We start from the raw sequence: 25,526 nt of genomic DNA on the forward strand, positions 1-25,526 counted from the left end.
TTGCAAAACCACATGGCTGTACTCAATATACAACAATTGTAATTTTTTAAAGAAAGGAAGAAATCTAGCAATTAATTAAATTAAGGTGCAGTAGCTTTTTCAAATAAAATATTAGCACCATACAGATAAAATAATCTAAACTATTGGCCTTCTCATTCTTCTTAAATAACCAAATATAAACATTTTTTTCAGAGCACAAATATTATTTTGCAAAATCAGTTCTATGGTAGTTAATATGAATTTATTTGCTTTTTTTTTCTTTTTTTCCCTCTTTTTGCATGTTTTCCCCTAAAGAAAAATATGAAGTAGAAACATTCACAGGATATGAAAACCAAACAAATAAGCAAATCTGACCAAACCAAGTACTGTCCTTCAGCAATGAGTTCCAACCGAAGCAAAAGTGGACATTTCCCGGCGTATGGTACTGAAAGGAGACAGTTCGAGCTCTGTGGTGTACTCGTTGTCGTTGTCATCACTGGTCACTGTTGAAGACTTCTGGATGCATTCTTCGCAGCAACAGCAGCAGCACTCCATGAACGCACGACTGAAGGGTTTGCAGAGACAGAAGAGGAGGACGGGGGTAACGCAGGACTTAAAGAATAAAAGAAACTGACTGATGATATTAAGTAGGTCCATTGTCTGCTGTGAAACTCCGGTAGCCATGTAGGCAGTGACGATATTGCAGATATTTTCAGGAATAATGCAAAACCCATACAAAATGGTCAACGCCACTACTGTACAGTTCATCTGGCTTTCTAGCTGGATCTGCCGCTTATTCCCTCGGGTAGAGGCTTTCTCTGCTTTGCGGATTTTCCTTGCAGTCACTAAAGAGCAGGTGATGGTGAAAAGTGTGGGTAGACAAAAGTAACAGCCAAAATACCACCAGAGCCTCGCGCTGTCATAGGTGAGGGCTAAAACGTAGATGGTGTCCGGTAAATCGGGAGAGATCTTTATGACACATCGTTCTGCAGGAGCCCGGCCACTGAACCCCAGATCCTCCTTGCTCAGCTGGCGGAGAACGACCTCTGGAAGTGCCAGCAGCAGAGCGCCAACCCAAATCACAGCTAGTTTGGCCGTCGTTGAAGAACAGTTTTCGATCATCTCATAGTACATTTGTACATTGGTGGCAGCGCGGAAGCGGTCTATACACAGCGCACACAAGGTGAAGGTAGTAACTCCTAGAGAAGCAACCTGCGGGATGGGGAGAACCAAAAAACATTTATTCTGGGCGCTCTCTGAAAAGATCAATGCACTAAGAAATAAATGCAGATTGGTGAGAGAGAACCGTTTGCAGAAGGAGACATGGGTAATTGGAGTGGTAACTGCAGCTGAATCACTGTAAAAATAAAAACAGAAAAATATTTTAATGGCTATACAGTGATGCAGTGATGTAGTAAAAGAAAAAAATTTAGAACTGGAAACATCTGTAAAGGTCAGTTATTCCAATACCATTTTCTTATAGATAAGAACTCAGAGACTCTAAGAATTTCAGATAACCTGAAAATGCCTGTCACCTAGAGATCCAGATAAGGAGTAAAGTTAAGGCATATGCCCCACTTTCATTACTGAAAAGACAGGTCACGTTTTCCAGCATGGGGGTCAATAGTGTGCCTCACACACAGCCAGCAATCAAGAACACTGTTTCCAGAAAGCTAGATAATGAAAAGTCTCCCCCAATTTCTAAATAAAGCTTTTTAGTATTATTTTCAAAGGCAAACATTTATGGAAAAAAAGGAAAGAGGAATTCTTCAGAGGCCAAGATCAATGAGAAAAGAAATTCTAAGAAGGTCAGAGATGATCCCCCACCACCACCACTACCACCATCCCCAGGGCATGTTTTCCACAGCAGCATCTGCCAGTCCCGATGGGGGTTTCAGGTTAGTTTTAGCTGGACAGATGAGGCCAGGTGCCCAGGTATGCAGAGGTGGGACACAAAGCTGGGCTGATTGGGTAAGGATTATGGCAAAGACCCCTTTGTAATTCAAAATTTCCTAAATACTGACATCTTTAGGAGTGTACAGGGGGGGAGGAGAGAGAGAGAGAGAGAGAAAGAGAAAGAGAGAGAGAGAGAGAGAGAGAGAGAGAGAGAGAGAGAGAGAAAGAAACTAGCCTGCATAACCTGAGTTGGAAGTGAATTGGGGTTGGGATGTGGATAAGGAAAATAAATCCTGACACATTCTAACTGAGAACCTGCACTTACATGGCATTAGGGCCAGAATTCACATTATCTATTTCTGGTTTTCAAAAGGATCAAAAATGTATTTACAATCACCCAGGTGCTTGGTATAGGCAAACACAAATCCTCTCTGGAAGAGTGCACCTTATAACCAGGCCTCAGACAAATCTAATAGATAAAATTCAAGGGAACATGAATTTACAAAATCAAAATCTAAATCTAAATGAATAACAAAAGTTAAGAACCAATAATATGCTTCTATGTTTTCACACAAAGGTTTTTCCAAGAATATAAAATATGTTCCTAATATAAACAGAATTCATTTGCCTATATTAAGTATTACACATACTTTAATCAGCACACAGATACACACATACCCAGCACAAACACATATTTATTGATATCAGCTCTATGCCAAGTTTAATATTAGCGGTAAAAGACATAAGAAAGAGTCCTTTTCTCCCAAGAGGGAGAGGATGGTTTTCAAAGTCACAAAATAAACATAGCACTTTCCTGGGAGCATCAAATTTACTAAAATATTTTTGGAGTAATTTATGTAGTTTAGTGCTTATTAATGTAGCTATTATTGATATGAATGGAAGGTAAAATGCTAGTGAGGCTTCAGATAAAACAGGATACTAAAAGAAAAGTCCTAAGTGGATGGAATGCTTTAAACTATACCCCAGAAACCTGAGTATATGCATTCAGTCTCCTCTGTGGTCTGGTGGGAATGTTTAAGAAACATAGTCATGGGTCATGACTTGGTCAATGGGTAAAAAAAAAGTATGTATAATGTTAATATCTGATATTTTAAAGTCAATGTGATCATGTTGACAAAAGAAAAACCATTTGCCATACAATTTTAGTACTTGAAACATTTGTTGTTTATCTACTGCATTCAAGCTGTCACTGTCCCCAGAGCTATGGCAACTTGCCTTGTGAATTCTGAGAGTTCAATGTCAAATAATCTCTCCTCTTGTCACACACTGCACAGTGTCTTCTAGTTAGAATATAGAAAATACCAACATTACTCCATGCCATGACGAGTCTCATGCTTATTAAGGGAAACATGCCAAAAATGAGTTATAACAGGTTTTTAATTACATGAAAAATCAAAAATAAGGAAAAATATGATTAACCGAGCTCTAAATCAGTACAGATAAAGAGCTCATTATAACAACTCTTGTTCTCTAAGAATTGATTGTTTCAGAAATCCCCCCTAAAGACTAGTATAAGAAACATCAGTCTAATATGACTAGGAAAAAATAAAAACCATTCTATATTTACCTTGTAAAAATTAACTTTGAAACTAATGAGTTATTAACCCTGATGGAAATTTGTTTTTAATCTATACTGGAGACCAAAAATAATTCTAACACTGACTTCAGCATTGTGTGATTATCTTCTGATTATGCTTTCTTTTTTAATATCAGTAATTGCCACACTTGAGGAAATCTGAGGATTGGCCTGCCATTATCTAAAGGTCTACATCAAACAATATTGTTCTACTTTACTTTATAGATTTTCTACACTTTGGATTTAAGGTTTTCAAATGCTTTGATTCATTTCTCTTAAAAATATAAAACAAAATTTCAAGTTGTCAGATATATGCAAATACTCAGCAAGCCTCTCTGTGTAGTTTTCAGTAAGGCAAATCTTTGTGCATGGTTCTCTGTCACTATATATCCTGAATCAGTCCACAAATATGAAGTTAAGGCTGTATGCTTTGCATTCTTTTTAAATTATGAATAACATTTCTAATAAAAGGAAAGCTCCGTATTATAAAAATACTAGAGTCTCTGAGAAGAGGCAGTGTGTTAGAAGCTCAGCATATCATTACTTTCACAAAGCAAACACACAAAGGATAGCATCTTCTCCTCCACTAATCTCTCTAATTACCAGTGTAGAGATTTTCAAAAATCTGAACCAATTATCAGAACTGCTAGCATTTGCATCTCTACCTCCAACTTGGTTTCAGAGGAGTTCATGAGAGGTAACAGCGAACGCACGCATGTGGGTGGATGTGGATTAGGATGGGTGTGTTAGATTGCCAACTCTAGTTATCAGAAGCTGTGCTGCACATTCATTCTTAATTAAAAGAACATTTTCCAAAAAGCAAGAGAACATTTTCTAAGTTCCATATATTCCATCTCACAAGACAATGAAAGCCGGGGTATGTCACTTATAGATGCTCCAACTTGCTCAAGAATTATTTTGCAGTGCATTTTACTTACAGATGCTCATTTCTTCAGACATGATTCCCAAAAGCTTTAGTACCAATTAGAATCTCAAATATATTTGATCTGTAGTCTTCTTGACAAATCACGGATGGAGGGATCCTTTCCAGTTTTCATAGACTAAACTCAAAAATCTCCTGTATACAGCTTCTCCTGTATACATTTTCCAACTGTACTTCTCACTGATAACATCCTCTGTGGTTAGGATCCAGCTGAAACAGGGTGAGCAATCCAGAAAAGTCACAGGAGTAACAGAGAGAGTTGCTGAAGAAGCCAATGAGGAAAGCAGAGTTGCCCCAGGTGCAGACAGTACTTTCAGCGTAGAGGCCAGCAGCAACTGCAGCCCAAAGGCCACTCCTAGACATGCTTGCTCTCCTGCTGCCACTGCCTACAGTGTGACTTCAGATATTTTCAGATTTTTATGCACCACATTTTGTGATGTGAAAAAGCAAGAATGTGGGAAGGTCCTGCTCAGTACTCCTCCAAATCATTATAGAAGGCAGTAACATATGTAAAGAATTAATTGCACACCTCTGAATGGATTGATAAAAATCATCTGAATAAGTGGTGTTGGCCTAGTTTCTACTTACGCATATATGAAATTTACCCATGTAATTAAAATTCCTAAACGTTGTGATAACATGAAAAGATTTCCATCACAATTTTAAATGTACTTGTTTATGTACAGCTTATTAAAGATTCTACCAAGATGAATAGTGCAATTATATGCAATTATAAAACTGTATCATGAATGCTGGATCTTCTACATTTAATGACCATATCTGATTGCTAAAATTCAATATCACTATGAAATATGCTCTTGGGAGGAAAGCTGTTAAGCGTTGGCTTAGAAGGGTAGTACTTTGAAGCAGCATCCTGAGATGGAATGAGATGAAATTTCTTATGATTAAATTGCAATAGGAGGAATAATTAACAGCAACAAAAGCAGAACTGTAAACATTTTTAATAGAAAATACTATTAATTTTGAGAATTTCAAGATCAGAGGAAAGCTGGAAACAGAAAATTTTCACTATTGGGGAAACTAAGATATTGAGTTTTGTGAGGGAATTGGCATCAAAATTCAGAAATGGCAAGGGAATCAAAACAAACAACTCTGAGTTCTTTTTCTTTTTCAAACAACAATGTTCTGCTGTTCTTTGTAGCCCAGCATGACAACAATAAAGCTCCTTCAGCTCCAGCCCTGTCAACATCCAGAGCAGTTGGGCTCTGAGCAGTTATGGCCACCTACGGCTTTGCATCAAGGCACAGGAGAGACTGAGCAGAAGTTGAGGCCTGAGAATTTACACATGGAAGTGGCAGCCCCAGTGCTAAAGCAGGGGGTCAAGGGCCACTCTTCTTGATCACCCCTATGATGTACTGTTCCCATTTCAGTATTATTGTGGCTTTATTGAACTCCGTTTTTAGTGGCAAGGAGAGCCACTACACTAATGCTATGTGTGTGGGTGCATGTGTATAAATATATATTCATTTTTTGAGAGAGACAGAGAAACTACCAGATATGTAGTACACTGTGCTTGCTGCTAGGAACAATGATGAATCTGTCCTTAAGAGAGTTGGAATCCAAAGAGGAATTTTTTGACTATCCCACACCTGCTGCTACACAATCAACAAATTAGTTTATACACGGAATGACTCGTTACAGTCTATTAGAGGGATTCACTCGACTATGCACAATTCCTGACATGCTTGCAGTGACTTCCCTTGCTCAGAACATATCCACTCCACGTATGCTTGGAAACTGTACTTGAGAATCACTGGCTTAAGATAAAAATGGTAGACAAATATAATTCCAAAATATTTGGAAATTGCTACAGATGCCTAACTAGTTTCCCCATGCTGACCGAATAATAAAATCTCCCTTATAAACATTTTCATTTCAGGGGATATGATCTAATTCCTTGTAAATATTATCACTGTCTTAGTTAGCCTATGAGATGAAGATAACCTTGGGATTTTGGTCATTTGACATATGGCTTTTTAACATCCATAAAAACCTAGGACAGTAGCATGGCAGTAGCATTTAAATGTGTGCCAGTACTTTAAAGCATGCATTTAAATCTGTGGGTCCAGAAGTCAAAAATAAATAAATAAATAAATAAATAGATCTGTGAAATGCGAAGATAACATATGCACACAAAGGCAAGATAATGCTGAAAACCACCCAGAATTGAGATCTCAATATGTTCTTTGTTGTTTTTGACATTCACAGTAACCCTCATAAAGTTGTTAAAGGTTTGCTCCTGGGTAGGAAAACTAAAAAAGGAACAGGAAAGAATGCCATTGGCTTTATATGTTATTTTCATAATACATAGGATCTTTTGAGGTTTAAATGTGTTTCTTTTACACACTAAAACATTTTAGGAATCAAAGTTGTGCTTTTGAAATATTTGTTAATTTGAGATTTATAAAGTACTTCCTAATGAATACTACAGGCTTGAATTATTCATATTATATAATAGTTTCATTGTATTCAAAACTTTTAAGTGTTTTACTAACCTTAACTGGACTCCATTTTGAAATCATTTTAAAAGGTTTATTTCTAATTACAGTCAATGTACAAATGATTCTAGCTAATGGCCTAGACATTCCAGAGGAAATTCAGTACCATGACAGATAACTTCTCATCTTTCCCTTGCCTCAGTTTCTTTAATAAAGGGAAAAGGAAATAGATATGCTTCCCATTATTATGGATACTGAAAAGAAAATAAATCACTGGAGTGAGAAAAATAAATCTATATAATATAGAGGATTTTAAAAATATAATGGAAATTTTTAAGAATGGCTTCTAGAGTTACCTTTTAAGTTTTGTTACAGAAACAAACTAACAAAAAGTAGGTGGTCCAATCAGGATAATTAAGAGCACAAATGTGGTCACCTGCATGGAAATGGCATATCTCTTCAGCTATTCCTTTACCAACATTGGCAAGACTGGATTTAGAGAAACTCCACCCAGTACTTATGTGAACCATAGGTATGCTCACCCTTCAAATGTTTCATCCTTCTCTTAAGCTTGTGTTTTTGAAATCATGAATTCCAAATTTCAGTTTTGCTACTGTGTTAACCAATTTAAGATAGCCATTTTATATCAGTGAGAAATTAATGGTGAGAAATTAATCTATCCTACAAGATATGTGGCAACAGTGACTTCAGGGAAAGATTTAGAGTAAAACTGTCTTCTTCCATAGTAAGGAAAAAAAATGCACTGCTCTGTCCATCATGAGTTAATTTGAAGATTAATGGTTGCCTAGGTTTCTGTTAAAAATAAAACAAGTGAAAAGAAACCTATAAGGCAAAACAGTTAGTAATTGAGGTAGAAAGCTTAATTTACAGATCATGACATTATTGGATTTCATTGTCTCTCCTGCTCAACTTTCTAATTCAATGCAAATATCAGGCCCTGAGGAAACATGGATTAACATATCCACTTTGGACTACATTAAGTCCATGTTCATTCAAAATACTATGAAGGAGTGCACAGATGCTCTATGAAAACAGTAATCCATGGGGAGTCTGTCTTTTCTATTACTCCATTTCTCAGAAGCTTACTACCAACTAAAGGAATGAAGCAACTATGAAGAATAAGAGTAACCTGTGAAACAGACATCAGAGAGCACTTCTCTTTTTTCAGTACAACTCTTATTAAATAAATACTACCTTTTGCTAAACTTTTAGTACTACCCATCAAGATTACCACTGATTGGGGTGGGGGGAATGATCAAAGACCTTCTAAACAAACAAACAAACAAACAAACAAACAAAAAGAACTTCTAAGCAAAATGCCCTTTATGTGAAATTAACTCTACATATTTAAGTACAGTGAAATGACTGGAATACATTAATTTTTATAAAATAGGGTGACTTCTAAGGAAGGTTTTGATAACAAGCATTCTAATCTAACTTCTATTTCATATAAAAAATGTTTAATACATCTATTTATGAGTTGTCCTTTGTTTACAAGTGACCCTCAGAAACAAGGACTTTATTGTTAAGAAAACCCATTCATTTGGGCCATGAATGATAACCTATTATAACTCAGTGGTTGTGGGACTAACAACAGTCAGGAGAAAAGCAGGATGAGCACAGGATAGAGTTTCCTCTGAAACCCTAAATGACCTGGGCTTGTGCCTGTGGCTTCCAACATTTTCCATAACCTTCCTCCTTGCAGCACTTCAGGGCAACTTCCCCATGAAAAGAGTACTGCTTTGAGCACCAACAGGGACACCATGTTTATTGATGACCTTTTTTAAAAGTTCTTCATTACAAAGCACACTATGGCAGTAGCACATGTCAGTTACTGAGTTTTTAGACCAAAAGCAGCAAGGAGGTTTGCCTCACCCTTCCCAAGTACACACACATCTCTAGAATGAAATAGAGCTTTCACCACCAAGCTTTGACAAAAAGAAGGCATCTTATTCTTATCTACATTACTGATTTTGGTGTGTGTGTGTGTGTGTGCTGGGGATTGAACCCATGGCTTTGTGCATGCAAGGCAAGCGCTCTGCCAACTGAGCTTATCCCCAGCCCCATCACTGATATTTGATCTAACTCAACCACATAGAATAAATATTCATCTTGACTGCTCATGTATGTGATTCCTGAAGTCATGGCCTAAAAAATATTTTGAAGGCAGCAACTATCAACTGTCATTAATGACCTCATTTACACTTTCTTTTCTCTTACTTAAGCTTAATAACATGCTCACACTTATTTAAAAAACAATTAAGGCTATTTAAAACTGACATATCAGCCTAAAACATCTCTTGATTCCATACATCTCTTCTTTTCCTTTATACTCCTAGCTTAAATTAAGATTTTCTTTCAAGTATTACTTTTGTAGCACAATGCATTCCTGGTATAGTTTTAAAAATCCATTTAACAACAGTTTGTCCTATGTTATTATTTAACTATAATTTTTTGTGTTCATTAATATAGTAATGCAAATTAAGCAAAATTAGCATCATTTGTCCTAAGATAAAAGCTAAATATTGGAATCAACATTAAAAATTTTTATTTTCCATGCTTATTCTCAGTAATTATGAATTCATTTCAAAAGTGTCATTTCCCCCAAGATCACATTCTAGTTTTCAATCCTTGGTATTATTATAAGATTCCTAATAAAAATTAAGTGGACTTAATTTATTAATTATTAAATTAATTTGGTTTGTGCACCTGTGGGTCCTGATGAGTATCCAAAGAACAGGAACAAATTTTACCTATTTCCCTTTGTGACTAACAACAATCATTTGCATGCTGGTGCTCCCAAATTAAAAATTAAATTATTTGTAACTGGATCATTATGATTTGAGTGATACCGAAAAAAACACATTCTAAGATAAAATTTCTAAGCTTTTAACAAGAATTCTACCATTGATATTCTGTGAAATAAGTATTCTTTCTTCATTCAATCCTCTATAAAAAGCCAATGTTTCTAAATCTCACATCTTAGTGTGAATTATTGTATCAGTTACTTTTCCTATATGAGGGATTTGAATCAAGAAGACAGTAAATTTAGGAGGAAAGAACCCTGAAGGTGAGGAGTATGGAAAAGGGACTGTTTTGGGGAAAAAATGGCAACCTTGAGTCAACCTTGAATTGAATCAGTAAGAATGACTTACTCCACATAGGAATCAAATCAATGACCTTGGTTCATGAAGGCTATGAACCATTCAAGTGTGCAGATAGATAACATTGAAAACCATCATAAATTCACAAACTAAAATATTCTGTCTCTAGAATGATTTCAGAACTGAGATTATATTTCATGTCTTATGGAAGCTTTGTAGAAACTACCTGTACCTACCTTGCAAATATACAGACTTCATATTAAGGGTTACAATAATCTTATTGTCCACTCAACCCTGAAATTTTAGTTTGGATCATTTCTTCTAGCACAAAGAATACTGTTCTAATTAGGAGATTTAAGAATTAGTCTTACCAACAAGGTTGACTAATTATGGGACCTTGGCAGGTCAATTTTGGGAGAGGTGGAACATCTGGAGCACCCCTGCAGAATGGGAGCAGAGTGCAGTGCCAGACACAAACCTCCATGCCCAACAGTCTGTTCATCCTTCTTCTCCACAGTCTACATCTCAGACACAGGTCCATGTGTTTCCAGTGGGACACTGTTAAATCTAGTTGTGACACATAAAAATGTCATTAAACATGGAAGAATTCCATCAAGGTCCATGCAGCATTAGCAGGACAGTTAAGAAGATAGACCCTCACCTCACCTACCCTCACTCTCACTACCTCAGATAGACGCATAAGTTCAGACCTCTCTAGCTTTTGCAGACATACATACTTCCTATTCTCTGCTAAAAGATGCTTTACTGACATAACCATATACTTTGGGAGCCCTAAGCATCTCAGGGCAAATCCTCACTCTGAGTGTACCCTTGACATATTAACCAGTTCTTGGGAAAGTCCATTTGTTATGCTTCCCACTCCCCCATTCTACAATAGCATCCAAAGTAGCTCCCTGGCCAGCCTCCTAGACTCTCTCCAGTCAAACTGAATACTACATATATTCTTGAGATTTTCAGGTTTAGAAAAAAAAAAAGTAAACTCGATCTAATGTACTATAATTACACTGATAAATAAACTAAGTCAAAAATTTTAAATCTGATTTATTTAATATCCTCATCACTGATAAGAACTCATGAATGCAAAGCAGAGATGGGGTTCCATATTTTTAAAATTTCATATTTTAAAAGAACTTTCCAGGACTGTCCTATCTGCTGAATAATCTTGCCAATTATGAGGGGCTTCCAGTCTAAGAAAGCTTTAGAAAATAGGAAACCAAGATTAAAAATTTTCATAGTAGTAACTTTTCACCATGGATCTCAGATGTATAGGCATCTATAATGATTAGTGATAAGAATATGATTGAAAAGAATGATGGAGAAAACAGTTTTTGCTCCATCTTTGTCACAAGCAGGTCCATTCCATAATGCTTTGTTAAAACCTCTACTATAGTATTTGTTATGTTGTAGAATGTCATTCTACTTTTCTTTAGCTTTAATAATAGTAGCGTTGTCTTTGAAAAAATTGCCCTTCTTCTCCCATATCCTCCTGCCCACTCCTAACATAGTGTCTCTCATTGAAGAAAAGCCCAATAAATGAGTGATGAATGGATGGATGGTGACTCAAAGAATACACAATAACACATTTGGAAAAAGATTAGAGTAAATAGTGAATTATTCATACTGTTCCTTAATCAATTATTGGGTGTTTCATAATCCTTAAAAGCTAAATACCAGATAATAAATCTGGAAGGGAAGTAAAGTAAAATGCATGCTTAGGTTTACATTTTAGTGGCAAACTTTAGAAAATGGCACATTCTTTTTCCAATCAAAGGTCATCTATTTGAAGTTTGAATTTGAATATCAGAACTTGTACTTCTTATGTTAAGATCCAAATTAGATAACTTCACCATGTACCATTCAGGAATGAAGTTATAATAAAAGCACACTCTTACAAACTGGTTTTCTTTCCTGCTGGTGTCATCCACTAAAATTTTTCACTTGCACGGAAGTGTAGAAAATGATTATAAAGGGATTAATGGCAAATCATAAAATATTTGTTAAGCACCATTCCTACACACTGAGTCCATTTTCCCTGAGAATATTATTAGCAATTTCCAAATTGCTAATAAAACTGCATGTTTCCACTTAAAAGTCCATCAGAATACCGAATGACTAATATACAACTCAAGCAAATTTAGCATCTGCCATGCTTAATGTGCTACAATTTGAATGTGGGTATTCAGAGAAATTGGTGTAACTTTGCAAACTAGTGTGGCCATGCCACCTTTAGCCTCAATACCCTTCTTTTCTTGCTTGTCAGTTCTAACTACAATTGAAGGCAAGAAAGAGCATTAGTTTCACTCACTTTAAACCAGTATTTCTAAAGCTATTGCAGAGGCTGGTTCTTCAGAGAACATTTTAGATTTGTTATATATTATCCCTTGACCAGAGGCCTGGTGAGATGTGTTCCTTTTATTTACTTTTTACTCCCACACAGGAATATTGTATTCTAGTAAAATAAAAATATTGTTACATCTGAGATTATCTTACACCTTCTTGAAGACTTTTGCCCTACCACACATCATGATCATGATCATTCAAAACCCCCAATTAACATCCAAACAGAAGTAAATATTTGGTGATTGATCTAGATCATATGATACACTTACTCTGACTGGCTTCAATCCATCAAATAATGAACAAAGAGCTGCTTGGGTTGCCATGCTCAAATCCTGAATGATTTGGCTTTAAACGTTTGTTAAATTCTGAAGTAAGTGGTATGGTGGGGACTCCTTGCCACTCTCCTTTTTCATATACACCCAGACCTCCATCTCTAATCACACACATGATCCCCCCACTTCCCACATAAGACTGTTGCTTTGATTATAGTTTTTTACTGGTGACAATTTGATGGTGCTGTATCTATGATGATGTCCCCCATTCATTCAAATGCTCAACTCTCCTACCCGCTTTTCCTACTATTTCGTTTGTATTTGATCTTTATGAGATGTATCCCGAGGCCACAAAGATATCTTATCCCTGGAATAGAAAGGGGAAAGTTTATCAACTACAACAGTTCTCAAAACATTTCTACTCACAGCTAAATGAACATGCCATATTTACAACATAAAATCCCCTTTCTTTCAACTTACCCTGGAAAGTAGAAGCTATCCTTACATTTTGGGTCAACAAATTGAAATAAATAGAAGAGTGGAATGCCAATTGCAAAGACTCTGCAGCATCTGCTCAAAAACATTCTTATTTTTATACCAAGCCCAATTCTTCCCAAAATTCCCTTCCACATCAGATAATACTAACATCCAGTCTGACAAAAGAAAAAAAAATCATCAAATAAAAGAAAAAAATGATTGGAGAGAAAATCAAAAGAGTTGATAATAATCCATGTGGATAAAATTTAAAATAGAGAAAAGTTTAAAAGATAAAAATCACTGGAAGAGGCTGATCACATTACTGGAAAAATGATAGATCCTACATTATCAATCAATAAGAGTATATATGGTTTTAGAGAGGGAACTATCAAGAAAGTAAACACAAGTAAAAAGTGATGGAAAGGCAAAATATAGAAATATGAAAAAAGACAAATGTCAAATAGTCTTTATATGTATCAAGGTCAAGAGGAAAAATATCAGGAGGAAGTTCAAAAAAATGTAAAATATTCATAATGTCTTACCAATCCACTTTGTGATTTTTAAGAACATGAAATATAACCTATAGAATCTTATCATCAAAATGTTTGGCAGAATAAAAGTATACTTATCTTAAGTCATGAAAATTTTAAAACTGTAATCAGTTAACAATTGCTAGTTTATGAGAAACAAGATGAAACTTATGAATGTAAAAAAAACCATAAATATCATCATATAACAAAGATGCTAACTGGGCATATTGTTTTCCCTGTCTAGTAAATACAGAAATGTTTAAAAGATGCTAAGGAGTATCAATTAAAAAAAAGAAAAGAAAGAAGCAATGTCACTGGATTTGTCTTTTGCCTTATAGATATTTGTCTAATTAGCAACATGGTGGAGAAGTATGGAGACCAAAAGTCTTGTTGCCACATACTAGGTATTTGCTTGGAATGCTGATTTTTCTTCTGAGTCCTGTGTTTCATCACTAAAATGCAAGGGTTGGTTGAGAATATGCTCTTTCTAATTTAACATGCTAATTCTAAAGTCAGTGTTGTGGATACTGTGGTTCTCCACCCACACTGGTCCCTCCCAACATCCTTCAGAAATGAAACATTGCTTCCCTTGACTACTGGGTGATAGCTCTTGGTTACATTTGTCTCTCTAGGAACTGCCCTTTACCAAAGAGATAGATCAGACTCAAGGTTATGCTCCACTTCTGGGAGCAACTTGTTTCCAATGATGGGTTCCGTTAGATACGACTGGGTGCTCTGGCCTCAATTCAGGATTTCTCTACATGCTTCCACCCATCCCTCTCAGCACTAGAGGTCCTCCTATTGAGGGCTGAAGACTCTAAGGCAATTGTATCATAGTGAAATTTCTCCTTTTACCCAGTCCTGCTTCCTTCATCCCCTAATAGGTACTGAACCCAAAAGCATGCTTTAGTAAACTTCATGCCCCAATAAATCTCCATCTCAGGGTATGATCCCAACATAGGACAGGCACTAAATCTCTCTTACTTCTGTGAAAACAGCAGTGCCTCCTGGAGGCAGAAATGCTTTATTTTGACATTTGAACTTCATGTTCTCAGTAATTAGGAATTATGAAGCTACTACTATGGTCTGATAATTATTTTTATAAAACATGCTAAAACATTTCAAAATAATTTCAGATTCTCTTCTCTCCTATCCTGCTTTTCCTTCCATTCTATTTGCCCATGGTCACAAAGATTACAAAACCCTGGAATAGAAAGGAAGAAGTAGGAATATAGAAATACTACAAACTAAGATTTTGACTCACTATTCTACCAGTAAATATATATAGAATGTTTATGTTAAATATTTATGTTTAAATGTATGATATAAATATTATGCAAATATTTAAATGTAAAATGTAAATTTTCAAGAAAAAATAAGGGAATATTTTTCAAGTCTTTCTTCTCTAGGAAGAATAAAGCCTAGTTTCAATAACTGGGAAAAATAGATAAGATCATAAAGATGGGGGGGAAACTAAGCAAAAGACAGATTTTTACTGACCAGGAGAAAAATGATTAAAAAAAACAAAATATTTAATTAAATTGGACAGTGAAATAAAAAATGGAAGGCAATATCAATACATTTAGAAAACAGAATTAGGGAGAAAAAAATTTTTAAAAATGTGTAATAAATACCATTGCTCAAAACTGTTTGGTCTGGCTAAACTAAGTTTTTATATACTTTCCTGAATTTGAAAAACTTCTTTTCATTTCAAAGTTCCCTTCAAAAACTTTGGTAATTTTCTTTTCTTTCTCTAGTTTCTTCTTTCGGTTGTGTTGTTTTCCAGTACAAAGGTTTCTCTATGTCCAGAACATTTCCAGTGAGACAACTCAATACCCTTCTCTCTTATTAGGATAGGTACCTCTCCTGTTCCCTTTATACTTTACTTTCTGTCTCCTTTCTTGCATAAATTAATTTCCTGTAATTCATATAAGAGAGAAATTCTAAACTGAAATTGACCTTGAAAGGGCAGTTAGTAAATAAACAGATATTCTTGAACACAAATTCTACTACCTCCTTCCCAATTTGAAAATAAACTATCTCCCAAATAAGTGTAATTGTTTCAGAGACACTTCAAGCTTGGCAACAGAGAAGTCCTGGAACCTACCAAAGTCACAGCAGCTGACTAGTAGCCCTGAAATGATTCTGCATCTGATCCCTGTCAAGATAACAGAGGGTCTTATTTACTGTCTCTTGCTTTGGTCCTTTTAAGTAGGTGCTGTTTTCTGTTTACTTATCCCCTAGCTTTAGGCCCTGGAACAATGTTGAACATAGTGTCACTGGCCCTGGTGCCAGACAGGATCAGGGGCTCTGGAATATTTACAGTTTCCCTTCTTCTGCTTCCATAAATGAAATGGACAGTCTGAATGGAGAAAATCAAGGGCCAGCTGGCTAAAAACACAACTGGCAGCAAAACACTTGGGCCCCTTCCAAGAGCTGGTGTTTAAAGAGAGGCCATTTAAAGAGCAAATTCCAACTACCACAATTCTGGTTTGGGACATTTATTGTAGGATGAAGCAGTAAAATCCTACTCAAAATGATAATCATTTTCAAAGTTTGGAACCTATATGCCTCTGTCTTCCTAAAATTTTCTAGACTAAGAGTAAATGCCTTAAAAATCAATCCTTTACACCCATAAAGAATAGCAAATACGTACTTGGAGAATATTAAACAGATTTTGTGCCATTATAACCAGTCTTTTACTTAGGTTCATTATACAAAAATAATAAAATTGTTATGAAATTCAGAAGGAAAAAGAGATATAAGAAATGACCTGAGACTTTAGATGAAATACTCTGGAAGATAGTCAGACACATAACCTATTTTGAGGAGTTATTAATATATCCTGAGGCCAATCAACCAAGAAAATTTTCCTTTTTTTTTCAAATAAAACGTTGCTTCCACTTATGCATCTTGAAAGACTGTAATAATCTTTTTGGAGGAGAAAATTACATTGAAGTATTAGAAATCTAATAAATAAATGTTGATGCCTCCCTCCCCTCCTCCCTCTTCTTCTCTATTTTCCTGTTTCTTGCTATGCTCTGATAAGGACAATCATAGACTGGCCATTATTTTAACTCTGGAATCTCCAATGGGTGCCAAGTGAGAAATATACATAGTATCATATTCAAAAAGAGAGATTTATAATCCAAACAATTCTATGCATTCTGAGACCATCATTTTTTTTCCTACAGCCCAGAAACAGCTGAATTTGAAGGTGATCTAGAGAAGCTGCCTCTTTTTTTACATATACACATATATACTTAAATGATTGGAAAGATAGATGGAGGGACCCAAAGAAAAAGCGAAGAGGTTCAGCCAGGTAGGTGCGTCCAGCCGCAGTTCTTTGATGCTATACTCCCGGAAACGGATAAAGCCAGTAGCTTGAGAACCCCTAGAAGGCATTACCTCGATATAGGGCACAATCTTGCAGGAGAAGTCCTCCAACAGCCACTTCTTGGTCAGCTCGTGGAAAATGACGAGTGGAAGGCAGAAGAAGATGATAAGAAAGTCCCAGAAGGCCAGGTTGGCCAAGAGGGAGTTGGAGATGCTCCTCATGTAGTAGTTGTGACACACAATGCACATCACCGCCAGATTGCCAATGATGCCGGTTCCAAAGATCACCACTGATAAACACATGACTGCGTAGGCTCCATATGACTCTTGGGTCAGCGGGTAGAAGGGGTTCTTCAATCTCACCCGCCGGCTGGTGCTGTTCCCCCTACGGGGACCCCAGTGATCATGAACTCCCTCACCAGAGGACCCATTCTGGGGTAGTGCCCTGCCGGGAGGTGCAATTGTCCTCCCTTCGTGCCCTGCGGGTCCATTAATTGTTTTGGATGAGGGCTTGTGGTGGGTACTCTGTAGTTTCCCTGCTCTTCTTGGCCAATAGAAAAGATCGCTGGCTCCGGGTTCTGTTCTCACGCTCTGCTCCTGGCTGCGCCGGGAAATACCAGAGCTTCTGGCACTCTTCTCGTCCTCCTCTGAGGTCTGAAGGAAGAGTTGGAGGGCCATTGGGTCCCCTCTCCCCAAATTTCCAGGTGCCTCCTGACTGCGGGCATCTTTCCACCTCCAGGCTCCAAGTGGAGGTCCCGAGGGCCCGACCGCCGACGTCTCCGCCCCTCTAGAGGCACCAGGGTCACCGCCCCGGGCAGCCCGTAGGTCCCCGGAGGGCACATCTCGTGCCCCTTTCTCTGGTTCCTCCCTGGGTGCGCGTGCTCTCAGAACGTCTCTTGCAAAAATTCCTGGTCCCCAAACATCCCTGCTGCGGCGCTGGATCAATGTAGGTGAGCAGCCCTCCCCGAGACAAGTTTCCTTTCTGGCCGCAGGGACAAACCCGAGCGCAGAAGAGAAAGAGGAAACCTTGAGCAGTAGCAGAAGCAGCAGCCGCGATGTGCGACCGAGTGGCGCGCCCCGGGCCCGCATGGCTTGGCTAGGGCGCACCTTGCAGCCGCCGCTCTTGCTTAAGACCAACACCTGCTGCCTAACTTGCTGCGGAGAGTTAGCCACATGTCACATACTCACCCCCGCCTGGGCAGCGGGGAACCGGAGATTACCGGGAGAGTGGGGGATGGGTCTTGGGGTCCCCCCTACAATCCTTCCTCGTTTGGTGTCCTGTGCATTTCAGCCAAATCCAGTCCAAGATCTGTGTACCCCCAAGGTTCCGAGAGGAAACAGCTGCTCCGGGTGGCTGACCTTGAAAAGTTGCAACCAACACCTGATTGTTGATTAATGTTGCGACTGGGTGAAGCCCGGACGGACGAAGCCCTGTGCGCCTCCCTGCCTTTGGGTGGTGGTTGCCTTCTTGATAACAGTTGCTCTGCCTATTTACATCCTTTCGCTACTGCTTTATCCAGTTGCAAGCCGAGGTCTCTAAAGGGAAAGAAAAACAACTCCCCCTCCCCCAGATGACTGACAGTCACAATCCCCGCTCCCCGCTCGTTGGAAACAGGTTGCAAACAGACTCAGAGCTGATGCACCAGGAAACTCTTGCCCCACCTAACCCCAGCGACTTTCGAGGCTAATGTTGCCAAGAAGAAGCCGACTGGAAACCTGCGGCCACTGTCAAAGTTGCTTCTCCTCCGGCTCAAAGTTGACGAGGAGGCGGCGCCGGCTGCTGGGCGGCGTACCCCTGCGGAGACAGGAATCGTGGGGGAAGGGGGAGAAGAGGGCGCTGCTGGTGGGTGGACAGTACCGTCGACCGCAGAAGCTTGTCACTGCCACGGCGGGCGCAGGCCAGGCGGAGAGTGTGGTGCCTGGAACCGCCGCGGGCAAGGCAGTGCGTGGCCGGGAAGGGGGAGGTGGCCCAGCCTCTTCCCGCCGCTTCAGCCACTGCGCGAGCGGGCGAGACAAACGGTCTGCCCCGTGCCTCCTCCCTTACCCCTCCTCCTCCTAGAGAGAGATTCTGCATTGTTGGGAGACCGGATCCCCTGGTGGTTTACCACTCACTAAACCCACACACGTTTCATTCAAGCCATTTGTAGTGGTTTTCACTCTTAGGAGCTGGCAGCGGCGAGGGAATAAGGGCGGAGGCGCGGAGCCCGAGCTGCTAGAGGCTAGGGGATGAACCCCACAGGTTCATTCCCCAGATGTCAGAACCAGCCAGACCGGTTCTGGAGCCTGAGTGCAGGGTGGTGGTGGAAAGAGGAGATGGAAGGGGTGGGATAATGGAACCGGGATGGTCACTAGAGAGTGGAAGGGGTGAGACCCGCATCACTGCCTCCATTAGGCCACAGCAGGTGCGCATGCCCAGGCGTCAGACCCCATGGGAGTAGAGAGGTAGGGCGCACACCTCCTTAGATATTCTTGAGAGCTGAGTCAGGAGAGAAAAGGCGCTGGAAGGTTTCATTCATAGAAAATGAGAATGGGATTCAGAATGAGAATGCTCTGTATGTGCCATTACCTTTAAGGCAGATTTAGGAAGCATCCAACTAGGGGTTACTTCCAACTACCCAGAGCACAAGGGAAGTTTTGTTTGATGAAGTAGTGAGAAATGACAGGAGGGGCAAATAATATGAACAGAACGCCCCAAAGGGCCCACCATGACTTTCTAATTTTTATACTATACCCAAACCCTGGTCACAGCTGTTGGATTGCTGATAAAAAAGACAACTATCAGATGAATTGGTTAAGTGAAAGTGATAGAGAAAGAAATAAACACCATCTGAAACAAGAAAGAAAGGAAGGGGGGGGGCAATAAACCTGAGAGATACAAGAGAAAATACAATGAAAAACATGAAGCTAATTTTGGTAGGTAGAATATTGGCCCTCAAAAAGAAGTCCAAAACCTAGTACCAACACCTGTAAATATGCTACCTGACAGGTGAAATAGGAGTTTCATACGAGAAACAAAGGATCTTAAAGTGGAAAGAGTATCATGGATTATACACCCAGGAACATTGCAGTCTTTAGGTTCTTATAAGTGGTAGTGGGGGTGGGGGAAATGGGAAGCCAAGATGTGACCCCACACAAAATGTGAGCAATCCTCTTGGAGCTGAAATAAGGAAGGAAAATGTCTGCCACCCATTTGAGACATTTGACCTAGAACTACCCATTTGATTTGTTTAAGTCAATATATTGGGGTCATTTGTTGCAGCAGCAATAATAAGCAAATGCACAAATTCATCTGAAAATGAAGGAAACAGGAACAATTTTATAAGAAAATACCAAAACTAGCTCAAGAAAAACAGTTTTAGAAACCCAAGGAAAACTGTAATGTTAAATAAATTAAATCATTTACCAACATCTATTCACAAGGAAGCACTAGACCTTGATATATCCTAAAGAATAAATATGCATTTATACAAAATGTCTGAAAGCTACTGGATTAATATCATGAAACCAGAATATCAAAATCAGACAAAGAAAGAGAAAAAAATCATGACTTAAAACTCCATATTTATTTATGAATTCATTTATTCATTTACACACACTAATTCTCTCAACTTTGTTAAATCACTAAATAAATATTCTTACTTAGGGAGTAATAGTGAATAAAATAAAGTTTTACTCTCAGCGAATTTAAATTTTCTTGAGAAAGACAGGCAATAAAAAAATAAGCAATATGTATTATGCTAGGTCATAAGTGCCAAGGAGGCAAAGGAATGAGAGTAAGAAAACAGAGAATGGGCAAAGCCTGTCATGAAAGGAAACTTATAGCTAGTGCCTTACCAGATATCAAGACTATCTTAGAGCAACCATGTTAAAAACCAGCATGATGTTAGTACTGGATGGCTAAATAAAACAATGGCATGGAACAGAAAACAGTGAAACTTCAAGCGAATTTTACAAAATAAGAGAACTGCCACTATAAATGGTAGAAACGCTTGAACCAGTCAATAAGTAGTACTAGAAAAAGATCACAATCCATGTGGGGGACAAACTAAGGTTATATTTCTTTCTTCATGCCATATGTAAAATCTATTTTAAAAATCTAAATATGAAAATTAAGTACTGAAAATTTTGAGAAGAAAATTAAGGATAATACCATGATGGTATCTGAGTAGGAGAGGGCTCATAAGTAAGATCAAGAAAAGCAAAAGAATAAAAGACAATGATGATAAATGTGACTATCTTAAAGTTTCACGTTTCAAAAACAATAATAATAATAATAATAATAATAACTACCAACAAAGCTACAATTAAGCCATTGGGTGGAATCAGACTGTGGTATGAAGGAGTAATGAGACCTGGTGAGAAAAGTCTGTCTTCAGTTGGTCATCTAAAGATGTCAAACAATGGTATGGTGCAGATTCACAATCCTCATAAGAAATATCGTACAAAATAAGTATCCAGGGCACTTGCTTAGAGCTGAATTGTTGTTATATGTTATAATAACAAAATGATATAATATCTGTTAATTTACATGCACATTGATGAAACTCCTGAGGTGGTCTCCCAGTATTCCTGTATCCAATAACACAGCATTTGGGATACAGTTATTGAAAGTTTTCTCTGGGACTGAAGGAATCAGACATCATAGGAACACCTAGGAATGCTGTGATTTTGAAGTTATTTACTACCACTTTATCATTTTCTTTCAAAAATACCCCATTCTATGAGGTCTTTGTAATTTTCTTTTTGTCCTGTGGCACAGACAAAAAGACTAGCATACAATATTTGCAGAAACACAAAGTTATAAGAAAAAAACACCAAATTGAAAAAAAGGTGGTCAAAGAATGGGGCCAGTAATTTCCCTAAATAGTAAACCCAAATGACCAATGAAAGTATGGAAATGTGCTCTCAACTTAATAGAGAATTGCAAAGTAAAATACAAGATGAAATTGCATCTCTATTAGGAAAAAATGAAAGAGAATGGCAATACCCAACTGCTTGAGAGAGTAAGACTAAGTGAGAACTCTCATGTTCTGCTGTTGAAGGAGAAGGGACTTGTCAATCCCTTAAAATGCTAAAGGCTTATACCCTGTAAACCCAAAATACTATGCCTAAGTATAAACTTTAGTGGAGCTCTTGCATATGGCAGAAGGCAACTTCCACACTTATTTTTAAGAATAAAAAAGATGGGAACAATGGAAATGTCAATCAACATAGGAATGGAAAATTTAATTATAGTGAATTCAGAAAAAGAACAAACTTGACTTACATGAATCAACCAGAATGAATCCCAGAAACAAAAATATGAGGAAAAAAGCGCGTTTAATGTCTTTACTATGCCACCCTTCACGTAACTCTTAAAATGCACAGAAAACAACATAAGTCATATGTTATATATCATAAAGTATACAGATGGAAAAAAATAAACCTCAACTTCAGAAGATCAGTCACCTCTGTAAATTGGATGGGAGCAAATTTGTATTCTAACTCTTTTATTTTGTTTCTTTAAAAATAATTCAGAAGTAGGACCTCTGCATTAATTATGGAACAGAAAAAAAAGTTTCCAAAATAAAACCAGTGGTTTCTCCTCCCCACCCATCTTATTAGCTTGGAGTTTCAGTTATACAGATGAGCCATTTTTCTAACCTTCTTACTTTAGACCACTTAAGTGTGTCACAAATCTCCACCCTTATGCAAAGAGAGATCAAAGCTAAATAGGAATAATAAATCTTTTACATCTTGCCTAAGAAGCTCCATTGCCAGGATGCATGCTTCACTTGAGCTGGGCATCAATCCCAAAGTGGTAGGCTACAGAACTCAGGTACCCAGCTTTGGAGCATGGTTTATGAAAATGCCACAGGAGGGGCTTCCTGTGCTTGTCTGAGATGACATCTCCTTACTCAGAAGCTTTGGCCTCCTTAACCTGAACAGTGATGCTTTCCTGCTTGGATTGCTGCCATGTCCTGGCTCCTTAAGTAAAGACTTATTCTGACCATGAATAAAACCACAGGGAGCTCCAGCCACTCTGTTGGGGACTGGCACAATATAAACTCTTTATCTTTTTTTGCAACAAAATTTTTCAACTGTAAAACAAGGATTTTAATACCTGCTCTCAGCTCTACCTACGCAAGTTGTTATGTTGACTAAGTGAATATGAAAACATAAAGTGCAAATGTTTTTGTTATTGCTTTTAGTAATTCAAGTATTTGTAGTTTCTTTTTTTTAGCAAAAGTAAAGTTTGACACATAAGTTTTGAAGGAGATTATAATGTTTGATAAATAAAAATCTAAATTAAGATATTTATTTTTATAAGGAAATTTTGAATATATTCACTGAATATATTCATAGCTTATCCCAGCTGTAACTTTAATTTTTCAAATGGGAATAGTCACAACTCATGTATTTCTACAGTTTCTACTTTAGAAATAGAGACCAAAAAAGAAGTTAGCTAATCATTGTTTGGTTCAGATCTAAGGTCATCTGTACAAAAAGAATTGATTTGAACATGGATTTTTCCATATCAGCATTCCACAGGGTTGATAATACATACTATTGATTTTTTATACAGAAGAGAACATGTAAATTATTACCTGTCTTGGCATTTCTATAAAATCTATTACACTCCATTTAGTATTTGGTGTGCTGAAATAAGACACACTACAAATTAAAAGAAATGACTATTTCAAGTTTTGAGATACATTATTGAACAAGAAAAATTTTACCCAGAAGCCAATTCACTTCACAGATAATTTTTCTTTCCATTTTGCTTCAAAGAATTCAAAAGAACCATATTTCTAAAAGAAATCACAATATGCAACCAACATATTATTATTTGCTGAGATTCAAAATATGCCTTTTTGTGGGAGTGGAGGTACATGCCTATAATCACAGCACATCTGGATGTTGAGGTAGGAGGATCACAAGGCCAAGGCCACCCTGAGAAACTTTGTGGGACCCTATCCCAAAATAACAAGGACAGGAATGTAGTTCAGCCCCCTGGGGGTTCAGGTTCAATAATCCCCAGTACCACCACCACCAAAAAAAAAAAAAAAAGTCTTTTACCAAGTGACAAACTTTGTCCCTGATTGTGTCTCTATACTAATTGTTATTTTGGAAACCTCCATTGATCTCTTTGCCTTATATGAAATCCTAATTAGAATTAATGGATGAAAAATGGTACTGTTAAGAATATACATGATTAATTATGTCTATCTTAAAAACATCAAAATTAAGGTATTTTAATTTATTTAAATTTATAAGTTAAAATCAAGAAAGAATAATTAAAATATTTCTTTATTTATTCCAGAAAAAAAATAGTTCCTAGGCTACATAAAATATTTGAACACTACATTATACTTTATAGCCAAGTATAATTTTTAATAGAAGATTGGAAAGAAACTCAAATACATAAAGGGGTAAAATTGAGGATGAATTAGCACATACGCAACAAAACTTCTCAAACTTTCACATCTTTCTATGGATGTAAATGCTTGCAAAATGCAGTACCACTCTCTGATGAAATCCATTGAGAAACATAGACAATTTGATATTTACTTAACATTCAGCAAATCATGATGTATCAAGAGGCCTGAGCATCTCAGACTTCAGTCTGTCATGACTTCTCAAATAATGCATTTTCTCTAGAAATTATGTCACTTTAATTTTAGGTCTTGTCAAAAATCACAGTTAGCAGAACTTTTCAAGAACTATTCAGAGAAAATGAAATCTTATGCAGATATGTATTTTACTTCCTTCTCTTATCATATGGGTCCAAGTTGTATGTTGTATCAATAAGAGTCTCCTGAGACTCTCAAATTCCATTCTTTTCTTCTGTTGCTTCATTTCTGATCAAGGATTATACTTTATATCACTTTTCTGTGTTGTGTTGATATTGAATAATGCAGAAGTATAAAAACAAGTCAAGCCAAATTGCACAAGTATCAATCATTGCTTAAAATAACGTGAATAAATTTGAATTTTTAGCAACTTATTGACTAGAATATAATTTTTCTACACAGATGTAGTAAGGTAGATCATATATTCTCCATGAAAAGTGAAAGACAAGTTATGATAGTTAGAAGGGATTTTTTTTTAAGAATACACCATTGATTTGGCTCTCTTGGCAACCTGTTCAATTTTAGCTCCAGCAAAGAAATCAATTCAATGGTCACATTGAAGTCTTGAATCTTGGCACTTTTAGCAATGGTTTTCTTGATTTGTAGTTGAAATACCTAACAGGGTTTGCTTTGTGAGGGTCATAAAACTCTATCCTAAAGATTGGTCAACAAAAGGAAAATGTTTCCAGTATAATCTTTCTGATTTGCTTACATTCATTTTTTAAGATATCATAAAGAATATTGAGGTCCAGAAAGAAAAATAAAATTGCTGCTTGGGTGGAAACAAGGTCGACTTTATATTTATTTTGTAACTCACTCAAAAGATGGAAAGATTGTGACCAGATATTGACATTACAACAAATTGACCTTTTAATATAAAATTTTTGAGTGGTCAAATTCATAAGATTGGTCCAAGGTATGAAATTTGGATACTTGAG

At 37.3% G+C, this 25,526-nt stretch overlaps 1 protein-coding gene across 1 annotated transcript; it reads right to left on the reverse strand.

The window, feature by feature from the left end:
- Positions 1-372: 372 nt before the first annotated feature.
- Gpr37 (G protein-coupled receptor 37) lies at positions 373-18,064 on the reverse strand. The gene is made up of 2 exons (XM_026388744.2): positions 17,048-18,064; positions 373-1,191 (listed from the first exon to the last, which is right to left on the reverse strand). The coding sequence occupies exons 1-2, from the start codon at positions 18,062-18,064 to the stop codon at positions 373-375; spliced, it is 1,836 nt and encodes a 611-aa protein (XP_026244529.1).
- Between the last annotated feature and the right edge of the window lie 7,462 nt (positions 18,065-25,526).

Source organism: Urocitellus parryii, chromosome 3 (genome assembly GCF_045843805.1).
Source record: "Urocitellus parryii isolate mUroPar1 chromosome 3, mUroPar1.hap1, whole genome shotgun sequence".
Lineage (NCBI taxonomy): Eukaryota > Metazoa > Chordata > Mammalia > Rodentia > Sciuridae > Urocitellus > Urocitellus parryii.